At 36.8% G+C, this 26,551-nt stretch overlaps 1 protein-coding gene across 2 annotated transcripts in view; it reads right to left on the bottom strand.

The window, feature by feature from the left end:
- Positions 1-945: 945 nt before the first annotated feature.
- LOC108041550 overlaps positions 946-26,551 on the bottom strand; it is a 63,223-nt gene continuing 37,617 nt past the window's right edge. For both annotated transcript variants that reach the window (XM_044460666.1, XM_044460667.1), the window contains exons 3-5: positions 3,671-5,132; positions 3,221-3,618; positions 946-1,533 (exon numbers count right to left, since the gene is read on the bottom strand). In XM_044460666.1, coding sequence (XP_044316601.1) covers positions 1,180-1,533; positions 3,221-3,618; positions 3,671-5,132 — 2,214 coding nt within the window. In that variant the 3' untranslated portion in view covers positions 946-1,179. The remainder of the gene's footprint in view (positions 1,534-3,220; positions 3,619-3,670; positions 5,133-26,551) is intronic.

Below are 26,551 nucleotides of genomic sequence, written 5' to 3'. Positions count from 1 at the left end.
TTTTCAGGCACCTAAAAAAATAACAAAGAAGTTATAATCTTCTGAAGTAATATAAATACATTTTTTATGATCCGTTCTTCATAATGAGCATTAGTGTGAATGTTTCTACTGCGCTTACACGTCTGGCTTATTTGCAAATAAAAATGTATCGACACCTTAAATTTCGGACAAATATGATTAATTCTAATAGTAGCACTAGCTTACAACTTAAGACGACAATTTATTCCAGAATCAAAACTTTTTTGGACAGTTGGACTCCACGATTTGGGTAGTGCCACTCAAATTCAAGAAGGACCATACAAATTTAAACCTTGAAAAACATACGCATAAAAACAAATTTAAAACAAAATTAAGCGACTGACCAGAATTCGATATAAACAAGAAAGGAAGAAAACTTCGGCAAGCCGAAGTTTATATACCCTTGGAGTTATTTCACGATTTCACGCTGCATTTTGCCATTGTTTCTATGGCAGCTATATGTTATTGTTGTCCGATTTTGACAAAACTTAATTTATATAGTTAATAACTACTATACCTCAAAGGAATATTTTGATAAATAGAAAAATAGCTCAATAACATTATTTTCATTTTTATTATTTTTCATTTTTTGAATTTTCTATGGGAGCTTTATATTATATATTGATGTCCGATTTTAAATTAAATTTAAACCGTAATTCCATCGTATTTAAATATTACAAATCCCAAAGAACAAAAACAAAATTTAAAACAACAAAGTTATACTTTTTAAAAATTTTTTTCTGATTGTTCCTATTGCAGCTATATGATATAGTCGCCCGACTATAGTCGTTCCGACTTATGTACTATCTGCAATAGAAAGACAACATTTGGGTAAGTTTTAAGGAGATAGCTCTAAAACGTAGAAACGGACGGACGGAGAGACGGACGGACAGACGGACGGACAGACGGACATAGCTAGATCGGCTCTCCTGGTGATGCTGATCAAGAATATATATTTTATATAAACTTTTGACTGAAATTATAATACCCTCTGCAAGGGTTTACAAAATATAGGAGTCATGCACGTGAATATTTAAACTTTTTTTGGGAAATGAAAAATGTTTTGTTTGGAATAAGACGGACTGATAAATGAATGAATAATTCATTCAAAAAGTAGCTAAGATTGTTATACTTATTTATGATTTTCTATATTATTAAAAATTACTTAAGGTCTAGACAATTTTCATTTGCGGATGTTTCGTAACAGCATAATGGTCCAATGTTACCAACTGGGTAACTCCATTTATTGGACTCCGCCAGAGTATTAGGGCTGAAAGTAGCCTGTCGAGATTGTTGCGGTCGAAAAGAGTGCAGGTGTGATTTAAAAAATACTGGAAAGGCAACACGCTGCTGTACTTGCAAGCTGGGTGATACTTCTTTAGCAGCTAATGACTTGGAAAGTGCTTTCTCGTTAGCAAATTTTGAAACGGTTTTTTTTAAACAAGTTCGTTCCTGAATTTTTTCGTTTTTTCGACGAGATATGATTTTTAAATTTCCATTAAATCCTTTTACGTCCTGAAACGAAACATATTTTAAAAATAAAAATAGTTAGTTATAAAATATCTTAAACTTTATCTGTGAACAAAGAGCATATTGTTAAAAAACTAAATTTTTTTATTATTTAAACTTGTCCCTTTAATTACAGTTCAATTTATGCGGGATATTCGTCACACTTTTTATGCTTTGTATATATATTATATATACCATGATCGATGAGTCGGTATATACATATACATATATAATAAGCTAACCTTTGTGAAATTTGACAGATATTTGTAACGGTTCTCTGAAGGGCTTGCTTAAAATCCAACTAAAAATGCATCAGGGTCCCACAATAACAAGAAGTTTTATTTATCGGACCAATGTTTTTGACGAAACTTTGTTTTGGCTTTATTAAAGAAGGATAAATTACAAAACATAAAAGAGATCAAACTTCGGAAAGACTAAAGCCTAATACTCAAGATCGACAAAATCTGTTCGTCAGCTATGGGAGAGAGCGAGAGGCAAACAGATGGCGAACGCTTTTCGTCAGGCTCTTTTTTCACCCTGGTACTCAGATCGACGAAAAATACCAGAAAATTGCATAGCGTTGCTAGTCTGCTGAAATGAACTTTGGGTGAACGTTCGTCAGGCCCTAGTGAAAAGATTACAAAATTTAATCTTTTGCGTTTCGGTTGTCAGAGAAGATTGTTTCTTAGGTTTAAAATAACCGGAAAAACACAACAAAATTTTCTGAAAGAACCTATCATCTCTAAATTACAAAATAATAATCAGTAATTTAAATAAAAAGCTACTTTTAAATTTAAATTATATTGTTTTCTAATTTCTTTGTATAGCGGAAGACATCTCTTGCTAAAGCAGTTGAGAATATCTTTTAAAGTCTCTTTCCCGCATATAAGATTTTTCTATTTTAACTGCTGTTAACAAGCCCAGCTGATTGACTGTACGACCGTAGCACGTTCAAAACTGATGGACTCTCAAAAATGCTGATCAAGAATATATGTGATCAAATATATATGTACTTTATAGGATCGGAGATGTCTCCTTCACTGCGTCGCCTTTGACCAAAATTATAATACCCTCTGCAAGAAACGATTGCAAAATGCAGCGGAAAATCGTTATAGCTCCATTATTTTTTGTAATATAGGCATAGAAATCAAAATGTAGTCGATTTGTAATAACTGCAAGGGTATATAAACATCGGCTTGTCAAAGTAATTTTTTTAAAATTGAAAGCGAAATTATAATAAAATTAAAATGTATGCAATATGTTTGTTCATGTTATTTGTCCAATTGTTTCTATTGTACCTATGTGTATGACATAGTCCTCTGATCTGGTCCGTTCGTGCAGATAGCTTCGAAGTGAAAGACTAGGCAAGCTATATCATTTCGTTAATGATTCTTTATAAAGTTGGTTTTAAAAATTAAAAATGTAAGGAAACTGAAAATTACTTTAAATTTCTATAATTCAAGCACAAATAAAATTATTTATGAAAAACATTTTTAGACACCGATAGGTGGTTTAACCTACAAGCTCTGCATTACAACGCTGGTGGTACAAAATCCAATTAGTCTGTTATTTCTAGCCGCTAAACTATATATATAAAAGGTGCGTTGGATAAAAAAAAAAAAAAAAAACTATCAAAGAAGTATCCATTTTCCACAATTAAATTTTTCTTTTCTTGGAAATGTAGTTTTCTTACCTCTGAATTTTTTTTTTCATTATCGCATAACATCGGTTTTGAATTTGGAGGTGAAGTTGACATTTTAAATTTTTCTGTTTGAAAAATTGATAGGGAATGACTTGTGTTTTCAATTGAGGATCGACTGGAATTTAACTCTAGTTGATCTTCTGCGTCTGTTGTAATAACATCTACTTCGACATCTGCTTCTACATCAATATTTGTACTTGTAGACTGAGAAAGGCTGGTACTTTCGCCTTCGGACACGATATCGGCTGGTGTTCGAGGTGCGTTAATGTGTTGAATTATGAATTTACCCTCATCCTCTGTTGTCTCGATATCCACCACTTCGTCGTCGTCGTCGTTATCATCCAAATTTCTGGATACACTGTTTGATAAAACAGATGTAATTGACTTTTCTGAAAAAGGTTTTTGTAATTCAAATTGAGCTAACGTAATTATGCAACTTACTTTCATTATTGGATTGTACTTTTTCGAAAATTGGCGAAAAGGCTCCATGACCTACTATCTGTTGCGAAGAGGCTGAAATAGTATTTTGGGTTAAAACCGTTGTGGTTCTTGTAGATTGTGGGTGGATATATTCGGTTCTTTTTGAATCACTGGATCGCGTGTATAGGGACGTTGACACAATTGCCGTCGAAGCGACGACAGGTTTAAAAGCAGAGCAGTTAAGGATCGAAGGAATGTTGTAATCAGAGAGGCTTATCCCGCTGTTCGCAACGCCTGAGAGCTTGCGGTTTTTAATAATGCCACAAATAGATGCATGGGGCTCGTTTTTAATATTGAACGATGTATTGTCCGAAATACGAATTGAATTTCCAGTCGCCAACGGACCACTTGTGTCGGGTATAACCCATGACCTTGGGCAGGACTCACAGTCAAGACTTGGATCACCGCTACTGAGTTTTTTCGAAAACTGTTGCTGATAATGTTGATCCTTTTGCTGCCACATGTAGTCCACTACAAAATTTCTGGAAATCGGCATTATGGAAAGGTCCCGTTCGCTGCGAAGCGAATGCAAAGGTGACAGGACGGTGGAGCCATGCAAGTTGAACGGTACACCAACAGTTGCGGCTGCAACTGCCGTTACTCCAACCACAGCGGCCGCTGCTGCAACGGTACTGTAGTTGTACTGGCCATCAAGTTGTCGTTGTGGGAGCGGAGAGGATTCCCCGTCGCCTTCTTTGGGTTCTCTTTCGAAATTCGTCGGGGAACTGCAGGAACTACCGCCAACTCCAGTGCTCAAGGTCGCCGATGACGTTGGAGAGCCTTGGTTTCGACTACTGATGCTGCTGCTAACAAGTCGTTTTCTGGTGCCACCATTGAACATTGCTTTAACATCTTCCCAGGCGTGAATAATTTTCTCATCATAACCATTTCCACCAAGCGTCATGTGCCGACGCCATGAATTGAAGTTCGCCGCATCGGGCTGCACATACCTGTCATTAGTCGTTATACGATGTGAATGAAATATGAATTTATTTGGCGAGAAAAACATTCCGCAATATGAACACTTAATGCATTTAGCTCTGGATGAGTTGTAGCGGGAAGGCAAGAACGATCCGCGGCAGCCCCAGGCACATTTGTGCTGGACATTAAATGCAAAATCGTCAGGTAATCGCGGAGGTGTGTTATCGCCCAGGAAACTCTTACACAGTCGCTCCGCTTCTCTTCGAGTTATCATTCCACATCTTCGCGAACTCACGGGCATAGCACCAGCTCTTCTTAATATCTCCAATTGTACAGGAGTACATTGCACACAAGTGATGCCGAGCGCAACCCTCCTGTTATGTATTTCGTTATAACTGAATTGCTTCAGCAAAGTATTTGAGATTTGCGCCAAGCAGAGTCGCTCCTGGCCTTCGATGAACAAAGAGACAATCGGCACTCCGTATAGCAGAACTGAGCTAACCTAAAAATTTAAAATTTAATTATTTCTAGAACTAAAATACCATCAATTACTAATATTAAAAAATATATAACCGAAATAAATAAAATCCAAAGCATCATTTAGCTATTTGTTTAAGCTTGAACATTTCCAGTGACAAAATTTCATTTGCATGTGTCCTTTCAAACAAAAAGAGTGTAAGCCTATTTTAGTAGTCGTAGTTGATTCTCTAATTTCAAAAGTCTTTTATGTTTTTAACGGTTTTAAAAAACAAAATTGTTAATTTATAGTATTTTATAGTATATTTTTCCTTAACATTTTTCAGTTGAAACTTATAGGTTTGATTCCAAGTAGCCAATCCTAAGTTAGGTAAGATTAGATGGATAAGCGCACATCCGTGTGAGGTACCCTTTAATAACCAATGCACTCGATGAAATGAGTGTTTGAAACTTAGGCAAGCTCTTTTTTTTACCTGCCGAACAAAAACTAAATTTTAATTTGCCCATTCTGAGATCTTGACAAAGGCTGAAGGAATCCCACGCACCTTAAATATGTGAGAGAAAGTTATATAGTACATTTTTGCATATCAGCAATTTAATTCAATGTCAGAAATTAATACGACTTAAATAAATTGGTTCTAAGTGTTATTAACTCTTTGATTCGTTGATTTTATTTTTAATACATTTTTAGTTAAAGTTTTGTATGGGTTTGTCACAATTCTAACTTAATAAAATTGACAGAAGGTGCAACAGAAATTTATTTGGCGAGCATCATCAGAAGAGTCGATCTCAAAAGTTGCCCTTTTATAGCAGGTATTATATAAGTCAGAACGAGCCGGATCGGTCGTCTATATCATATAGCTCCCATAGGAATATTCGGAAAAAAATTTAAAGAGTATAACTTTGTTGTTTTTAATTTTTTTTTTGTTATTTGGGATTTGGTAATATTTAAATGCTATGGAAATACGGTTTCAATTTAATTAGAATCGTACATCTATAGCATATACACTGACGAGCAAAACCGTAACACTAGTTCAATACTCTAACTTCAAAGGCCTGTATCTTCTGTATCTAATTAATGAACGCTATATATCTTAGTCTTGTTTTGTTGATATATTTGTATACTACGTTTCTAGAAAATATTAGGCCATTTAATAATAAGAATAAACAAGAAATGAGCCGAAGTTGATATACCCTTGCAGAATATTCTGTAAATTATATTCTCCAAAATTATTCATATTATTATTCCCAGAGAAAAATCGAAACAATTTTTCAAAATCGGACAACAATATCATATAGCTGCCATAGAAACGACGGCAAAATGCAGCGCAAAAGCGACATAGTTTCATTGTTTTTAGTAATATAGGTTTTAAAGACTGTTTTTTTAAAAGCACCTTCGATATCCAAGAAGGGAGCTAGGGTTGTTGAAGATAAATGTTTCAAATTCAAAATTACCCGCCAAGTCAGAGGGCGCTTTAAATATCATATCGATTGTATCGATATGAAAACATAAACACATAACCAAAAAGCTATCGAAGAGAGTAAATAAACACGAGATTGGATTTCGAGAAATATAGTTTATTTAATGGCCTAAATAACTAAATAAGTAAAAGTTATAACAGGTTATGGGCCCAGGAACGTTTTGTTCAGTTTAAAGTAAAAGAAAAAAGTAAATTTTGCTCGATTACGATGGATTTGGCGAAGCACGTCACAAAGCTCTCAGGCGTGACCGATTGGCCGATTTGGAAAAGAAAAATTAGGGGCCTGATAGATTATCACGACGGTGCTCTCGACGCGTTGGACGGAAAGATCGTCAAACCGGATCCATTGCCAGAAGGTGCCTCAACAGCAGATGAAAAGAAGCACAAGGAGAAGAGCGACTTTTTTCGTAAGGCCAACAGCTATGCAAAATCCATGATTACCACTGCGGTCACGGACTCGGTGTACCAGAAGATCATGGACAAGGAGACAGCACACGATACGTGGGAAGCCCTGAAAAATCAGTTTGAAGCAACAGCGAAGGACCAGGTATTCAGGATATGCAACGAGTTTTTCGCTTTCTCTTGGAATCCAGGTAACGATGTATCAACCCACATAGCAAAATTGCGTAGTCTATGGAACGATTTAAATCAAGCTTTGAAGGCTAAAAATGAAACTGAGCTGCCAGATTTGATACTTGTTTGTAAAACGCTACATATTTTGCCGAAAGCCTTTGAAACGTTCCGTCAAAGTTGGATGCTCTTGACAAAAGAAGAAGAAAAGACTTTTGACGAATTAACTAATCAAATTGTCATGTTTGAGAGAAATTTTAGAACAAAAGAAAATGACGAAAAGGAAAGCCAGGAGGCTTTTTCTACCACAGCAAAAAAGGAGCATCGCCAGGATTCAGGAGCATCTGGTCGGAGATTCGATACCTGCCGCTACTGCAAGAAAAAGGGGCACTGGATCAAGAACTGCATAAAATGGAAAAAGGATGGACGTCCGAAGCCGAACTACCAGAATGCTGAACAAGGAAATTGTGCAGAACCAACGTTAACTCTCGTCTCAGTCCACAATGGCGTGTTTGCAGCAGAGGCAAACTCAGAGGTTGACTGGTGGATAGACAACGGTGCAACAAAACACGTTGTGAAGACTGCGAAGTATTTCGAGCATTTTGAGAAGTTTGAGAATCCGAGTTGGATCAGAGCAGCTGGAAATGAAACCTTGTCAGCTTTGGGCCAGGGCACAATCAAAGTCAAAACGATTGTCAATGAAAAAATTCTTTTTCTTTCTTTGAAAAATGTATGGTTTGTTCCCAATATAACGAAGAACCTGTTTTCAGTTTTGGCTGCCCAAGACAATAATCCAAGTAGTCGTTTCGAGTCGTCAGCAACCGAGTGCACCCTCAAAATAAACGACAAGATTGTCCTCGTTGGAGCCAGAGAAGTTGGAGGAACACTCTACAGAGCAGCGATCGAGCCCATACTTCCAGAACGAAACGTCGATGTCAACGTCGCAACTTCAGGAACTTCAATTCTCCAACTCTACCACGAGAGGTGGGGACATCAGGACAAGAACCACATCAAGGACTTGCTCAAAAGAGAAATGGGCATTCAAGTCAAGCTCGAGAGTAGCTTTTGCGAGCCTTGCATCCTTGGAAAGACGCATCGATTGCCATTTGGAACGAGGAAACCAGCGATGAAGCCAGGGGAACTGATGTCAGGCGATGTTTGCGGCCCATTTGAGGATTCTTTCAAGAAGAAGAGGTATCTGGTAGTTTTTAAGGATCATTTCACTAGGTTTCGATATGGGTACATCGTCAAGCAGAAATCAGAGGTCAAGGACGTGCTGCGACACATGGTTTCTCACGCCAAGCAACAAGGGCACACAATTCGAGAATTCCTGAGCGACAATGGAGGAGAATTCGACTGTGCAGGAGTGAGAGAAACTCTTCAGGAAGCTGGTATAACTTTTCGACTCACCGCTCCGTATACTCCAGAACAAAACGGTGGTGTCGAGAGAGAGAATCGAACAATAGTCGAAATGGCGAGAACTTTCAAGTATTCTAATCCAGAAATAAAATTTCCAGAAGCAATTTGGGCCGAGTTGGTTAGCACAGCAGTCTACGTTCTCAATAGGACGGGCAAATCTTCGTTGAAGGGTCTGAGCCCTTACCAACTTTGGCTGGGCAAGAAACCAAGAATCAAACATTTTCGAATCGTAGGATCGACGTGCTATGTACACATTCCATGCCAAAAAAGGAAGAAGATGGCCGAAAAAGCTGAAAAGGGGTACCTGGTGGGTTACGACGGCGATGAGAGGTATCGTATTTACTTACCAGAGAAGCACAAAGTAGTCGTGTCGAGGGATGTAAAATTTCAAGAGAAATTCAGCAACTGTGAACCAGGCGTCAACCTACCTTTCCAAGATTTTGGATCCAAGGACGTCGTAGAAGACAAGGAAGAAGAAGACGCGAATTTGCACAAGAGGGAGAACGAAGACACAGCCGAAACAGGAAGCGAAGACAATTACGAAACTGGAGTAGAAACAAGCTTTGACGAAGAAAACAACAAGAGAAAAATGCAATCAATGCTGTTGAGGGATCGTTCGAAGTTGAAGAGACCGGAGCATCTGGATGACTACGTAGCAGCAGCCGAGAATTTTGTGCTGGAGAATCCAGATTCCTTCCATGAAGCCATCAACAGCAACGTCGAGTGGAAAAAGGCAATGGACAGGGAAATTGATTCCTTACATCAGAATGAAACTTGGAACTTGACAAGACTCCCCAGAGGATCGAAAGCACTTCCGTGCAAGTGGGTCTATCGAATCAAAACCCACCCCGACGGAAGTATCGATAAATACAAAGCTCGCTTGGTCATCAAAGGATTCGCCCAGAGACGAGGGATTAATTACGACCAAACTTTTAGCTCTGTCGCAAGAATGGAAACAATCCGCTCAGTGTTGAGCGTTGCAGCCAAAAATGATATGTTTTTGTTCCAGTTTGACGTCTCGACAGCTTTTCTATACGGTGAATTGGACGACAAGGAAATTTACATGCAACAACCTGAGGGATACGAGCAAGGACAGGGGCTTGTTTGCAGATTGAAGAAGAGTCTCTACGGGCTTAAGCAAGGGCCGAGATGTTGGCAAGAACGCTTCGGAGGTTTCCTGCGGAAACACAATTTCAAGCTCAGCGAGGCAGATCCATGTCTCTACATCAGGGAAAGAAATGGCAAAAAGATTCTACTCGTTGTTTACGTAGATGACGGACTCGCCGCAGCAACAGATACGCAAGATTTGGAAGAATTTTTGGACGAGTTAAATTCAGAGTTCAAAATTGTCTCAAACAAGGCTGAGTGCTTCTTGGGACTCGAAATCAAGAAACAAGAAAATGGACTAAAAATTAGTCAACAAGGATATGCCACAAGGATTTTGGAGCGATTCAGATTCTCGGATTGCAAAGCTGTTTCAACCCCACTTCTCAAGAATTTAGAAATTACGACAGCAGGGAAAGAATCAGAGACGACTGCGTTCCCTTATCGCCAAGCCATCGGAGCTCTCATGTACCTCATGCTTGGAACTAGGCCAGACTTGGCTTTCAGCATCGGATTTCTTTCAAGAACGCTTGAAAATCCTACAAAAGAAAACATTGCACAAGTAAAGAGGGTTTTCCGTTACATTTCCGGAACAATCAACGTTGGGATAGTCTATCGGAAACAGAAGAAGGGAATCCTCGAATGCTACAGCGATGCTGACTTTGGTGGCTGCACGAAGACTGGGAGATCTACATCAGGGATCATCATCATGTTTGCCTCAGGAGCCATTTCATGGAAAAGTCAAAGGCAGGCCATGGTGGCCATTTCTACTACAGAGGCTGAGATCGTAGCAGCCAATAAAGCTGCAAAAGAAATAATTTGGCTTAAAAGATTGTTTCTGGAAATCGACAGATTGGACCGAGCCCCGATTCTCCAGGTCGATAATACTGCTGCCATGAGGCTGGTCCAAAACCCCGAATTCCATCGCAGGACCAAGCACATAGCCAACAAGCATTTCTTCATCAGGGAAAGAATTGCTGAGGGAGAATTTGGGATCGAACAAATCCCGACTGAGGAACAACTCGCAGATATGATGACGAAGCCGATCCTCAATACTCGTCTCCGGATTCTTTGCAACAAGATTGGACTCTTCTGAAGGAGAAAAACACCATTTATTTTTGCTTTATATAGAGTCATAAAATTTTCAAGTTTGTTATTTTTGAATTCTCACAAGGGAAAGTGTTGAAGATAAATGTTTCAAATTCAAAATTACCCGCCAAGTCAGAGGGCGCTTTAAATATCATATCGATTGTATCGATATGAAAACATAAACACATAACCAAAAAGCTATCGAAGAGAGTAAATAAACACGAGATTGGATTTCGAGAAATATAGTTTATTTAATGGCCTAAATAACTAAATAAGTAAAAGTTATAACAAGGGTGAACATTTTACTGAGTAATTGCGACCAGGGATATTGGTACAATCCGAGAGGCCGTTCTAACGTCTTCAAAAGAAGTAGGCGGATGTTTTACTCGTATGTAACAGGATTCTTAAAACTTTTTGATAAAGCAATTAATCACGTAACATTTTTTCATTGATCATTCTATCACCCTCGACTGATATTTTCCTCAACCGTAGTGAGTATTTTTTTCTTTATCGTGAGGAATGTTTTTATATATTATAATTTCATTACAGTATTCACTCCTGGGGAGTGATGATTTCTCTGAGAAGATGACATATTTAATGCAATGTGGTTCGCAAGTTTCATATGGACATTGCGGTTTATAAGACTACGAATTTACAATTGTATGTTGCCTGCTGACGGTAGGCGTTCAGTAGGCCCTTCTGGTTTCTCATGACCGTGATTTCTTTAAAACCAGGATAGGTAATTCTACCTGTTATGGAGGTTACGATTAGATTCAGAGCGTTTAACCCGGAAATTATAGCTCCCGAACGAAGACGTAGTGACCTCCCCCCAAGCTGCTTTACAGTGGTTTCGAATTACGTAGGTTTTGGAATATAAATATTTCGAGCAATGATTCCAAGCTTAACCTAATTGGGATTGATGGTAAAGGTGAAACGCATTGGATCTCAGTAATGGCTTATTGAGTTATTTCGTTATTATATTACACTTATATTGACACTTGATAAAATTTTCAATAAATTAAAAATGTTTTTGATTTGAATTCAGCTTTATTGTATTGTTAATATGTTATATTAATAAAAAAGTGAGAATCCGTATAAATAAAATATAATGTTATCCTGACTTTGGTAAAAGTGTGTAGTAGCTCTCGACTGAATTAATTATGTGAGCACATGTGTAATAAATGCTAAAGCCCAACAAAATTAGAAAAAGTTTGTAATGGAACTTGGAGAAGACAATTTTGCTTTACTATTTTTATACCCTTGCAGAGGGTATTATAATTTCAGTCAAAAGTTTGCAACGCAGTGAAGGAGACATTTCCGACCCTATAAAGTATATATATTCTTGATCAGGATCACCTCCTGAGTTGATATAGCCATGTCCGTCTGTCCGTCTGTCCGTCCGTCTGTCCGTCCGTCCGTCCGTTTCTACGCAAACTAGTCCCTCAGTTTTAAAGCTATCTGCTTGAAACTTTCCCAAAAGTTGTCTTTCTATTACAGGTAGTATATAAGTCGGAACGAGCCGGATCGGGCGACTATATCATATAGCTGCCATATAACTGAACGATCGGAAAAGCCATAACGTTGGTGTTTTTAAAGTTAGGAAGTTGGGATTTTCTATAAGTTTTATGTTTGGCCAATTAATCCGACCTACCAAATTTCATAAGGATCGGCCGACTATATCCTATAGCTGCCATATAACTGAACGATTGGAAATGCCATAACTTTGGTGTTTGTAAAGTTAGAAAGTTAAGACTTTCTACAGGTTTTATATTTGGCCAATCAATCCGACCTACCAAATTTCATAAGGATCGGCCGACTATATCCTATAGCTGCCATATTACTGAACGATTGGAAATGACATAACTTTGGTGTTTTTAAAGTTAGGAAGTTGGGACATTTTATGAGTATTAAGAATACATCATATGAATAATTTTGAAGAATATAATTTACAGAATATTCTGCAAGGGTATATCAACTTCGGCTCCGTCCGAAGTTAGCTTTCCTTTCTTGTTTTTTTTTTAATTTTCTCCTTTCGGATACTAAGAATAGGTGTATCAAATCTTATAGTAGTAACCTAACTAATAGTCATATGACTAGTACTGAGTTATGGGGCGCAGAATAATATTGCTGGGTTGGAAGTTGCGTTGTAGGCGGATTCTGCTGGAATCCAATCCAAGTCTCTTGCGAGATGATTTTTGTTTGCCTATTGCATTTTTTAGATCCTGTGAAAGTTGCTAGCTTTTAGTTGTATATGTAGTTTCCTGCATTTGATGTCGTCTGTCGAGGTGTACGCCGAGTTACGTTACTTCGTTGACTTAGGGAATCGGCGTACTATTCAATGATAGTGGAGGGCATGTTTGCCTGTTGACAGTAAACGTTATGTGCTTACATTTTTGTTCATTTATTTTAATAGCTCAGATTTGAGCCCTCCACTGAGGATGTTTTGTACTGGTTGGCGAAAGTTTTTCAATGTCCTGTAAATGTGCATTTTCAGCGTATTTCTTCAGGGTTCGGTTTAGTGTGCGAGCTGCTTCCTTAAGACGTTGTTTTGAAGATGGCTGTTGGTAAGCCAACGCCTCTTTTCCAGTACAAGCTGTTCAATTTGCAGATTAGTTTTGTGGTGTTGAAATAGTGGCTGCTGGCACGAGTACATCTTTAAGAGAATCGGTAGAGCACTCGATGTCCGCTTCGATGTTGAGCTGTGGGGTTAGTTTAATGGGTGAATCTACTCTTTATATTTTAACCAGTTAGTTTCGTTCGACGTCAGCCTTTGGGGGTGATCTGTAGTTTCTGGGACTTGAAGAAGAGTTATTAGCACTGGCGAATGGTCTGATGAGAGGTCCGAAAGCGCTTTGGTTCATATTATGTTGCGTGGAATGTTTTCTGTCACCGCAAAATCTATTAAGTCTGTGACTTTTCTGGGGTCTACTGACCAGTATGTGGGGCTACCAGGGGAAATATAGTTCAATTTGTTGCTCAGTTTTCTTTTTGTATTATATAATTACCTTCCTTTGGGAGTCACAAGTCGTGATCCCCAGTGCGTATGCTTGGCATTATAGTCTCCTGCAGCTATGAAGCGATCTCCAAGTAAGTTGTAAAACTCCATGAATTTTCCTTCAGGAAATGTAAAGCGAGGCGGGCAGTAGACAGCGGATTTGGAAAAGACGTGGCTTTGATAGACGTGGCCTGTAAATAATTAGCCACCGCGAGCCTTAACGTCTGGATGATCTATGCGGTAGAAAGTGTACCCTCTTATTTGGAAGCTGTATTTTTTTTTTCGATATGATTTTCATTCAGGAACTTGGTTATTTCAAGTTTGTACCTGGAAACGCCATTGACGTTCCACACTGGTTATTCCTAGATTTGCCATTAATTATATGGACTGCTTAGCTCGTTTTTTTTTTTTTTTTTTTAGTATCCAGTGTGCTTTGTGACGGTCCTAAAACTTGCTGAACGTTTCCCAGATTAGACTGTAGTGGGCTTTCCGTTCCTGTTCGAAAGGCATCGGCGTATGAGAAGCCCTTCAGGGTATTTTGTTGACCAAATGAGGATCTTGCAGCCGTCCCGACAAATACTTTCGGCGTCGTTTTTGAGTAAGCGCGAATACTACGCTGTAAACTCGTATACAAATTAACACGGACATGGACTATTTGGAACACCCTTAGAAATCGACGTTATTAAATTTCCCCTGTTACAGGCATAATAAAAAATTACAACTTTTTTATTGAAATAGTAAAAAAAACAGTTCTCGAAAAATATGCTATAATTTTTTCTTCAATTAATTGTCCGATGGTTTCAACTTATAATCTACCTGCAATAAAACGAAGACACTTTGGAAAGTTAGGTCCAAAAATATCTGACGAACGGATTTCGTCTTTCTGAGTACTAGTCTTTAAAATGTTCTAATAAGAATTTTGCATCATACAATTAACATAGTTTTTTGTGCATTTAAATTTTAATCACTGTATTACTATTTGACCACTCACGCAACCGGAAGATCCATATCACCCTACAATTGAACTTACATTTGACACGAGTAGAGTTATAGAAGAAAAATCAGAAAAATCAACCAAACGAATACATTGTTTTCGCAAGGCAGACTTTCTGAGGCTAAATAATTGTATTTCTGGCTTTAATTGGTCTGATCTTTACTTAGGCAATAATATGGCCGATGCAGTTAATATTTTTTACACTATAAACTCATTTTGCAATTCCTGTGTTCCGTGGTACTATCCGTCAATTTCCAATAAATTAACTTTGTTTGGCAAAGAGTTGACACACTTAGGAAATGTAAAGTCCAGACTTTTTAGGAAATATAAAAATACCGGTTCTCAATCTTTTTTAACTAGATATTTAACTGATCGGTCAAGATTTACCGTGCTGAATGCTCAGTGTTATAATAGTTACTTAAACCGTTGTGAGGTCCAGTTCTCTCAGGACCCGAAACGGTTTTTTAACTACGTTAACACCAAGCGTAAATCTAATTCATATCCTTCCTCGCTGTCGTTCGAAAACATGTCGGCAACCACAGATCAGGCAATCTCCGACTTATTTGCCCAATTTTTTTAAACGACATACTCTACTTTAGATTATTTATCACAGTCTTATTCTTACACCATATCCAAGTCTAAGGTATTTCTAAGTTGTCAGCTATTCCTAAGCTTTTTGAAAAAATCATCATCTGCAGCACCTTTATAGATCAATCATTTCTCCGTGTCAACACGGATTTATTAAACGTAGATCCACAATCACAAACCTTCTCGAGCTCACTACATTTGTGTTAAAGGACTTCAATAGTAGTTTTCAAACACACGTCACTTACACTGACTTTAGTAAAGCATTTGACTCTGTAAATCACATACTTCTTGTTAAAAAACTTGACCTGTTGGGTTTTCCAGTTGATCTTCTTAGATGGATCTCAAGTTATTTGAATGGCAGGTCACACTTAAATTCTCCGTATTCTCCATCTGGGTCAGTTAGATGGAAGAGCACTTCTGGCAGAGCCTTGAACTGTTGTGGGTCTTTGAGTGGAGCAGAATTCAGAGATGTATTGCCAGCCTTATCTGCGGCATCGAAGACTGGACGGGTCTTCCCGCTTCATCTTCTTTTCGATGATGACAAGGCTCTTGAGTGCCGTGTTGTAGCTGTCTGTTTGGCTCATCTTAGCATTCTTCCATAGCAATACAGCTTGGTCGTCTCGTCGAAGATTCCCAGACCCCGCTCATCGCCACTAACTGCGACTGGTGGCGCCGGCTTTACTCCGACATTCTCTATTTGGAAATATTAGCTGACCATTTTAGATCATATTTGGTCTGCCCACTCCACTAATCTGGAGGCTGACCATCTTTGCATTCTCCTTTGCTGACTTACCACCGAACCATTGAATGTTGAGCTCCCGACTCTCGCCCTTCAATTTTAGGCTTCGATTGAGCTCCTCTTCGATCAGGGTTATGGAGGTACCTTCATCTAACGCGCGTATTTTTCCAGTACAGAGTCACGTTCGTAGACTTTGCACTTCGCGTTTCTTTTGCAGAATCTACATGTCCGGATTCTGCAAAAGAAACTCGAAGTGCAACGTCCGCTCTCCAGGCACGAGAAACAATTTGATGCTTTCTTGCAAATTCAATCCGTACAATTGCGGTAGCTTGGTTGAAGTCGTTGCAATCCTTGATTGTGTGTTGCTCCTCGCATATTGGGCAACTTCTGGACTGATCCTTAAGCCGATCCTGATCCCTCTGGGTGGTGCTGGCGTGCAGTACCCTTCGCTTAGGATCCTTGCGGTCGCTCGTAATAGTGCACTCTAATTTAGCGAACTCTTTTGCCATTCGCTCAAGTGCCTCACCGTTGGGTAGCACCCTATTACAAAGGCGTGCCTGGCCAGTCAAACCTTTAATGTAGGATTTCTTAGGTGCTGCTCCCCGAATTAACTGCAGAAACGCTGCGAGATTACTGACCCGTGTGGCAAATGGCACAATCTTCAATATGCGATTAAATTAGGTAAGAAAAGCATTAGGTAGATTGTGATTAATAACTCGGCTCGTTCCGACTTATATACTACCTGCAATAGAAACACAACTTTTAGGGAGGGACTAGTTTGACGGACGGACATTGTTAAATCGCAGACGGAAACTGTCCACCAGTCATGAGAGAGAGCTAGAAACAGCTGGCGTTCACTTTTCGTCAGGCCTTTTTTTCACCTCGGTACTCAGATCGACGAAAAAATACCAGAAAATTTCATAGCATTGCCAGAGTGCTGAAATGAACTTTGGGTGAACCCTAGCGAAAAGAATACAAAATTTTCTTGTGAGGGTGTTAATCCTTTGGGGTGCCTCTTGACAGAAAAAGTGTTTCTTAGGTCAAAATTGTACGAAAAAACACAATAAAAATTAAGAAAATCGTCTGTTAGAACTAATTGAAGCTATGAACTTTTAGCAAATAAATATCAGTAAATAAAAAAATCAACTGTTTAATTTAAGTTGTATTGTTTTTTAATTTCTTTGTGCGACAGACTATCTTTAAAAGAATTTTTTCCTCAAATAAGATTTTTTGAATTTTAACGCTTGTCAACAAACCCAGCTGATTGACAGTACGACCGTAGCACTCTTAATTCTGATGAACTCTCGAAAATGCATTTTCATTTTTTTTGAACCTCGCCTTCTTTTCAGCCACAAATCAAGGTAAAAAGTAAAGAAGATCTTTACCGATTTGATTTATCCTAGTTCATGCTATAGCTATATATGCATAGATAATAGTTATTAATAGTTAGATTAATAGTTTTTGAGTAATCTCCTACGCCAGTCGTAAAAATACTGTTTCGAGAAAAACGCGCTTAAAGATTTGAGAAGCTATCGCCGTCGCCTGAGACTTCCAAAATAAATCGGCTATATCTTAACAGTTTTTGTAATTTCCACTTGAAATTTTAGAGGAACATTCTTGAATAGTTATAGGTTCGAATTAAATAAAAAAAATATCGATTTTTTGAAACCGAGAATGGGGGGTCCCCTTAAGATAACTGTCCCACACGAGCTTTTTGAAGCCATATGCTCTGGCGACTTTTGGCCGGATAATATGAATGTAAAAGAGTTCGAAGTTAAGATAAAACAAGAGAGAACGCTATAGTCGGGTGCCCCGACTATCAGATACCCGTTACTCAGGTAAAGGGAGTGCGAGAGAGATGGAGATAGAAACTTTGATCACGCATAACTGTTTAACGAATGGTCCGATTTGAAAAATTTCTTCTACATTTCGAAAGGTATTGATAAACACAATAAAACTGCATTTTTACTTTTCCGAAATATTTAAATTTTTAAAATCGTATATAAGCGATTAAAGGGGGCGTGGCACCTTTTTGAAACAAACTTGCGCTGCGTAGGAGCTCCTAGAATCTGCATGCAAAATGCCAATCTTCTAGCTTTTATAGTTTCCGAGATCTCAGCGTTCATACGGACGGACAGACAGACGGACAGACAGACGGACAGACGGACATGGCTATATCGACTCGGCTAGTGACCCTGATCAAGAATATATATACTTTATAGGGTCAGAAACGCTTCTTTCTAGCTGTTACATACTTTTGCACGAATACAATATACCCTTTTACTCTACGAGTAACGGGTATAAAAAGTCGTCGTCATCTTCAAAAACTAACTTCTAACCTCCTGCTGTCCTATCAGAATGGAAGAGGCCTGCCAAGCAAACTAAATTGTATTCTGATAGTCTTTCCTTTGCATCTCATATTATCGTGTTCCCAGAAACCAGGTTAAATAAGGAGATCCTATCCTTCGAAGTTTTTCCAGGTAAGCACACAATATACCGTCTCTCTAGACGAGGAGGTGGAGTCTTAATTTGAGTGATTCAAACCTCACGTCAAAGGAGTTATTATTTTAGGAATTCAATTCTATTGAATTAATTTGCCTAAAGTTATCGCTTCCTGGTAACTCAATATACATACTTGCTCATATATTCCGCCGTTGTCTGAACTTTCTGATTATTTAAATTAATTTTCCCTTATGAAGTCTGTTGCAAATAAGCTTTCCTAAAGAGATCAATTAGGTAGTCCGAGGATATTTTAATATATGTATGTACCTGAAGTTAGGTGGTTCACGGAGCATAGATCGAATGCATTACTACCTATAGAACAACATGATTTTATTGATGGCCTAATATTTCGTTATCTTAAGTAAACCATGTTCGAAATTCACTTGGTCGCCTACTTACTTGACTTGTGTTTTTTATCAAATCCTGAACGTGTAACAAGTTAGAGGCCAGTAACTATGGAGGTATAACTAATTTGTCGACTAACCTTAAGCTTTCTGAACAAATTTTTAATCTCATATTACTCTATATCTTCGTGTCAATACGGATTTATTAAACATAGATCCACAACCAATAACCTTTTGGAGCGCACTTCATTTGTGTTAAAGGGCTTCAAATGTAGTTCTCAAACATAAGTCATTTACACTAACTCTGTAAATCACTTACTTTTTGTTCGGACACTTGACCTGTTAGGGTTTCCAAATTGATCTCCTTATATGGATCTTAAGTTATCTTAGTGCCAGGATACAAATGGTCCTTTTTGGAAATTCTCTTTCTGAAATTCTGCGTGTTACCTGCGGTATTTTTACAAGCAGGTTATGTTAAATTATGCATGCAGTATACGAATATTTTTGCTCCCATTTAGACATACAATCCGATTTAGATAACTTTCAAATCAGGTACTGCGATATTTTACTAAATTTAAACGGCTCTAAGTGCAAGCTGATAACTTTTTATCGGGCCAAACCGAAGAAGTGCTTGTATTTATTAAAAGGTGGTTAAAAGAATTCGATGATCCGTATGTATCTAAGACTTTATTTATTTCGCTAGCCCGTCCGATTCTGGAGAATGGGTCTCCCGTCTGGTGACCCCAATACGAAATACATATTGGTCGCATCAGCACAAAAAAACTTTATACTTTTGCTTTACTGCTTAGAACAATGCTTGGTACTGTCTTCTTTAATAAACTTATTCAAGGTCCGCTTAACTCTGTGCCAAGTAGATAAACTAGAAATTATATTCCCCTAATATTAAATCATTTTAAATCTTACTATGACTTGCATGAGCCTTTCAGAGTACTATGTTCTGACTATAATTGACTTTCTCCTATAATCTCAAATCTTGACTCTGTGCCGCTACTTACTTCATTAGCATAAAATGTATCTTACTTTCTTTTTTTTCCCCGGAGTTTTACCTATACCTCATATCTCTATACAGTCATAAGTTAAGAATCTGTATAGATTCATACTCTATGCCTCTATTCAGATTCATACTCTATTCTATGGGTAAGGAGAGTTCGCGCAATTTTTATACCCTTGCAGAGGGTATTATAATTTTGGTCAAAAGTGTGCAACGCAGTGAAGGAGACATCTCCGACCCTATAAAGTATATATATTCTTGATCAGGATCACCTCCTGAGTTGATATAGCCATGTCCGTCTGTCCGTCTGTCTGTCCGTCTGTCTGTTTCTACGCGAACTAGTCTCTCAGTTTTAAAGATATCGAATTGAAACTTTCACACACCCTTCTTTCCTTTGCACGCAGTATATGTGTCGGAACGGCCGGGATCGGCCGACTATATCCTATAGCTGCCATATAACTGATTGATCGGAAATGGCATAACTTTGGTGTTGGAAAAGTTAGGAAGTTGGGATTTTGTATGGGTTATATATTTGACCAATAAATCCGACCTACCAAATTTCATAAGGATCGGCCGACTATATCCTATAGCCGCCATATAACTGATTGATCGGAAATGCCATAACTTTGGTGTTTGTTAAGTTAGGAAGTTGGGATTTTCTATGGGTTTTATTTTTAGCCAATCAGTCCGACCTATTAAATTTCATAAGGATCGGCCGACTATATCCTATAGCTGCCATATAACTGAACGATTGGAAATGCCATAACTTTGGTGTTTTTAAAGTTAGGAAGTTGGTATTTTTTATGAGTATTAAGAATGCATCATATGAATAATTTTGGAGAATATAATTTACAGAGTATTCTGCAAGGGTATATCAACTTCGGCTCCGCCCGAAGTTAGCTTTCCTTTCTTGTTTTTTCTAAAAAAAAGAAATATTTATTAAATCAAGAAAATGTTGCTAAAATATATAAGTTTATTTATAGGGTCGGCAACGCCTCCTTCACTGCGTAACCAGCTTCCGACCAAAGTTTTTGTACCCTCTGGTATAAAATTAAAAAGGTATAACTATATCCGTTACGTACCATGTCATAAACAATTAAATAGCGAAAACAAGGAACAAGATTGTACATAAAATTATTTCACCTATCTAGGCAAATAAACAAACAATAAACAAACGGATATACAAGTAATAATGTGCAATTAAAACTGCCGTGAAGGCTTTTTAAAATGTTATCAAGCTCTTCTCAAACGTACAACGAAATAATCCAGGCACGTAGCAAATGATTTCTCAAGGGAAACATTTGTTCTACTTCAATTTTTTTGTCACCCTTGTAATTTTTCAAACTTGCCTTTCCCACATTCTTGTAAAACAAATACCCATCTTATTGAAATCAAGCGTACTTTATTGAAAAATAAATTTCAGTAAATCCACGCAAATTTGTTAGTAATTTTATTACATTTTTACATAACGATCTTTAATACATATGCTTACATATGCTATCTGTCAATACACTCAAAATAAAACGAATTAAAAATTTTTTAAGGTCGCAATAGAAATACATTTTTTTTAAATCCAAAAATAAATATTTTGGATTAAAGAAATTTATTTCTAAAAACAATTGGTCGCCATAAACTTAAATCGGCTTAAAAACAAGAAAAAGCAAGAGAGAACGAAAACTTCTACAAGTCGAGATTTGTATACCCTGTTAGTAAATAATTACTATATCTCAAAAAATTATTTCGATAAATAAACAAGAAAGGAAAGCTAACTTCGGGCGGAGCCGAAGTTGATATACCCTTGCAGAATATTCTGTAAATTATATTCTCCAAAATTATTTATATGATGCATTCTTAATACTCATAAAAAATTCCAACTTCCTAACTTTAAAAACACCAAAGTTATGTCATTTCCAATCGTACAGTTATATGGCAGCTATAGGATATAGTCGGCCGATCCTTATGAAATTTGGCAGGTCGGATTGATTGGCCAAAAATAAAACCCATAGATAATCCCAACTTCCTAACTTTACAAACACCAAAGTTATAGCATTTCCGATCAATCAGTTATATGGCAGCTATAGGATATAGTCGTCCGATCCTTATGAAATTTGGTAAGTCAGACTGATTAGCCAAAAATAAAACCCATAGAACTTCCTAACTTGCTAACGGCTCGTTCCGACTTATATACTACCTGCAATAGAAAGACAGCTTTTGGGAAAGTTTCAAGCAGATAGCTTTAAAACTGAGGGACTAGTTTGCGTAGAAACGGACGGACGGACAGACGGACGGACAGACGGACTTGGCTTGACCGACTCTCCTGGTGATGCTGATCAAGAATATATATACTTTATAGGGTCGGAAATGTCTCCTTCACTGCGTTGCAAACTTTTGACTGAAATTATAATACCCTCTGCAAGGGTATAAAAAAGGTCGTTCCGACTTATATACTATACCTTTAATAGAAAGACAACTTTTGGGAAAGTTTAAAGCTAGCTTTAAAGCTGAGGAACTAGTTTGTCAAGGCTAAATCGACTCTTTTGGTGATGCTGATCAAGAATATATATATACCATATATATACCAGATTAGTCATTGAACAGACAACATCATATTTTTTCATCGTGTTAAAAATTTAGAATTTTGTACCAGAAAGTGATGATTTGCAGAAAGCATTAATTTTTTGTTTTCATTTATGGTGATCATGCTCTATCAGTAGCAACATGCAAAAGATGATGATTCAACGGTTCTGAAATAATGATTTTGATGTGAGAAATGAAGATCGTGGAAGACCACCAAAATTGCAAATGGTATTGTATGGAGATGACACTTTTGAGTCAAAAGCAAATGACAGAAATCTTAATTGCTGCACAACAAACAATTTCTGACCGTTTAAAAGCTATTGGAAAGATCGAAAAGTGTGGAAAATGGGTGCCACATGAATTGAATGAAAGACAGATGGAACAAGAAAGGAAAGCAAACTTCGGGCGGAGCCGAAGTTAATATATCCTTGCAGAATATTCTGTAAATTATATTCTCCAAAATTATTTATATGATGCATTCTTAATATTCATAAAAAAACCCAACTTCCCAACTTTAAAAACACCAAAGTTATGGCATTTCCAATCGTTCAGTTATATGGCAGCTATAAGATACAGTCGGCCGATCTTTATGAAATTTGGTAGGTCGGATTGATTGGCGAAAAATTAAACCCATAGATAATCCCAACTTACTAACTTTACAAACACCAAAGTTATGGCATTTCCGATCAATCAGTTATATGGCGGCTATAGGATATAGTGGCCCGATACGGCTCGTTCCGACTTATATACTACCTGCAATAGAAAGACAACTTTTGGGAAAGTTTCAAGCAGATAGCTTCAAAACTGAGGGACTAGTTTGCGTAGAAACGGACGGACGGACAGACGGACGGACAGACGGACATGGCTAGATCGACTCTCCTGGTGATGCTGATCAAGAATATATATACTTTATAGGGTCGGAAATGTCTCCTTCACTGCGTTGCAAACTTTTGACTGAAATTATAATACCCTCTGCAAGGGTATAAAAACCGAAAAAACACTTGTGAAATTTGGCTTCAAAGACACGGAAGAAAATCGGTTTTGCATCGGATTGTTACAGGCGATAAAAAATGGATTTATCCAAGACAACCATCAAAATCGACTGCAAAACCAGATCGATTCGGCAAGAAGACAATGCTGTGTGTTTGGTGGGACCAGAAAGGTGTGGTGTACTACGAGCTCCTAAAACCTGGTGAAATTGAAACCTGGTTAATACTGATAGCTACCGACCAGAATGGGCATAAAAATGCACCTGCACACAAAGCAAAACTGGTTCAGGATATAAACACTTGGCTGGGAGCTGCTACCCCATCCGCCGTATTCACCAGACTTGGCTCCTTTCGACTACCATTTGTTTTCATCGATTCTTTTGATTCCTACGAGGAGGTCGTAAGTTGGGTGTCTGGTTGGTGTGCTTTAAAAGGCGAATAATTTTATTGGCGTGGTATCCACAAATTGCCAGAAAGGTGGTCAAAATGTGTAGCAAACAGTGGCCAATACTTTGAATAAAATGTTTTTTACTTTCCCATTAATAATTAGTGTTTTATGTTCACAAAAAAACGCTATGGTAGCTATTTGATATTGTTGACCGATATTAATTTAATTAAAAACTGAAGGACTAGTTAGAAGAAACGGACAGACGGACATGGCTAGATCGATTTTTGATTTTTTTTGGAGCTATATGATATATTTATATATATATATATACCCTCTGCAAGGGTATAAAAATGTCTGAGTAATGTCATTTATGTATAGCAATAAGAGCAAACTAGTATTGCCATGTACTTAAGAAAATTATTTTAGGACCCTTTACAGCAAATAAGTTTTTGGAATTTTACCTGTTTCCCAACAAACCCAGCTGATTCTAATGAACTCTCAAATGCTGTCAATGCAGTTAAGTATAATCAGCAAATTTTTAAAAATGTTAATACAACTTTTTTTTTTGTCGATTGTTGATATGGCAGCTATATGGCCTATACAGCCTTAACTTTTCGATTTATAAACTATCTGCAATTTAAAGAAGACATTTGGGAAGGTTTCATCCAGAATTATTATTCTAAGTTTAGGAGATTGCTGAAATCCTAAAAGATTTGTTTACTTTCCTGTCCGAAAAGAAGGTACATTTCTAATAATTTGAAATTATAATCGAAAAAATTAATTTTGAATTTAAAACGCCGTTTGTACTTAAGAAATTTTTTTCTTACTATAAAAATAAATAAAATATATTCGGTTTAAGAAACAGACAGACCGGAATGTCTATATGGATATGAATTGTGAAGAATAATATTTAGTGTCTAAAATGCAAATTTGTAACCTTTAATTTGTATCTGTTTATTATTGGTTTAATGTTTTATAAACCCTGTTTCTATTTTTGATGTCAATTTGGCTCAATTTTTATAATCAATATGATATGCCCACAGACAAATCTATTTCGTTTTGATAAAAAAAATATTTTTTATTTTATATAACATTGCTTTCGAGTCTAGTTTTTTATGTAATATTTTATTTTCTTCCAAAATTTTTATCTTTAAAATTTTTTTTATTAAACATTATTATTCTTATTCTTATTCTTATTATTATTATTATTTTATATAATTTGATCTGTCAAAGTATTACAAATTAAAGAAAAAAAGCATTATCGATATTTAGGTATAAATAATGTACTCGTTAAAATTTGGTAATATAAATTATATGGGCTAGATATATTGAATTCACCAAACATCGGATTTTTGTATTCTTAGCATCTCTGCGGAACTTTTGTGTGTATGTAAAGCAAATATCATGGAAAAGAATTCGATTCCAGTGATTTTTAAAATTTTAGGTTCAAATATTAAATTAAAATGCAAAGGGGTGTTGTACAGAAGGTTTTTAGAAAAAACAAAAGTACCTTTTGAAAAAAGCGTACAAATAACAAGAAAGGAAGTAAACTTCGGCAAGCCGAAGTCTATATACACTCATACCAAAATTAACCCTAAAAACAAGAAATTCGCCTTATTTTTGACTTCAAAGGCATCGCACCATAAATTGTAGGGTAAATTTTTCTAAAATTAAGGGCGTTCCTTTCTAAAATTTAAGGCAAAGAGCCCTAAAAACAAGAAAAACTTTTCTAAAAAATAGAAAAATATTTCTTAAAAGTAGGATATTTTTTCTAAAAATTAGAAAAAATGTGCCTCATGATGTAATTATTCATTCAGGATTTATGGACTTATGTATATGTATATATATATGTACATATATGATTTAAGCACTTTGCTTTTCATTCAGAAAAGTTTGTATTAGTATTGCTCTAATGAATTGCCAATATCGATTTCAACTGTAATTCTGTGGGAAAGAGAGAGAGAAATTAGTACAATTATGACTTATTTCAGTTCTTACAAGTAAAATCCGATATGTATCTTATCCGAAAAAACTTTTAATTTTATTGGTCCGTCGGTGGGATTCGAACCCAGGTCTCCCGCGCGTGAGTTCAAAGACATTGAATATAGCCACGGTCGCGCGCGAAGAGCGCATGGCAAACCAAAGACTATATGATGGGGCGTTTGCGAAGAATATTAGGTTAAAAAAGTTTTTAGAACTCGTTAAGTCGCAACTGTGAAAGTCCAAATATTTAAAATAAATTTTCTAAGATGATATTTCATATGACAAAAAATATTTTAATTTCTTTTCCATAAAGGGTAAAACCTTTAGTCGTTCTAAGCATTACTTCTCATCTGTGTTTATAACACAAGTAAAAAAAAGGAAAAAGAAAGATGTCGGCAGCTGAAATTGAACTTGCGGTGCTTAGATTTCTGGTCAGACGTTCTAACCCCCTAGGCTACTCAGACAGGGTTAGAACAATTTTATGGTCATTTTAGAAAATGTTTCCTATGTTATAGAAAATATTTCTATATTTTGGGATTAATTTCTATTTTTTAGAAAATATTTCTATATTTAAGAAAATATTTCTATATTCAAGAAAATATTTCTATATTTAAGAAAATATTTCTATATTTAAGAAAGCGTTTCTATTTTTTAGGGTTATCGTATTTTT

The sequence above is a fragment of the Drosophila rhopaloa genome, unplaced genomic scaffold, assembly GCF_018152115.1.
Source record: "Drosophila rhopaloa isolate 14029-0021.01 unplaced genomic scaffold, ASM1815211v1 contig_203, whole genome shotgun sequence".
NCBI lineage: Eukaryota > Metazoa > Arthropoda > Insecta > Diptera > Drosophilidae > Drosophila > Drosophila rhopaloa.
This window is presented reverse-complemented; position numbering and strand designations above follow the sequence as displayed.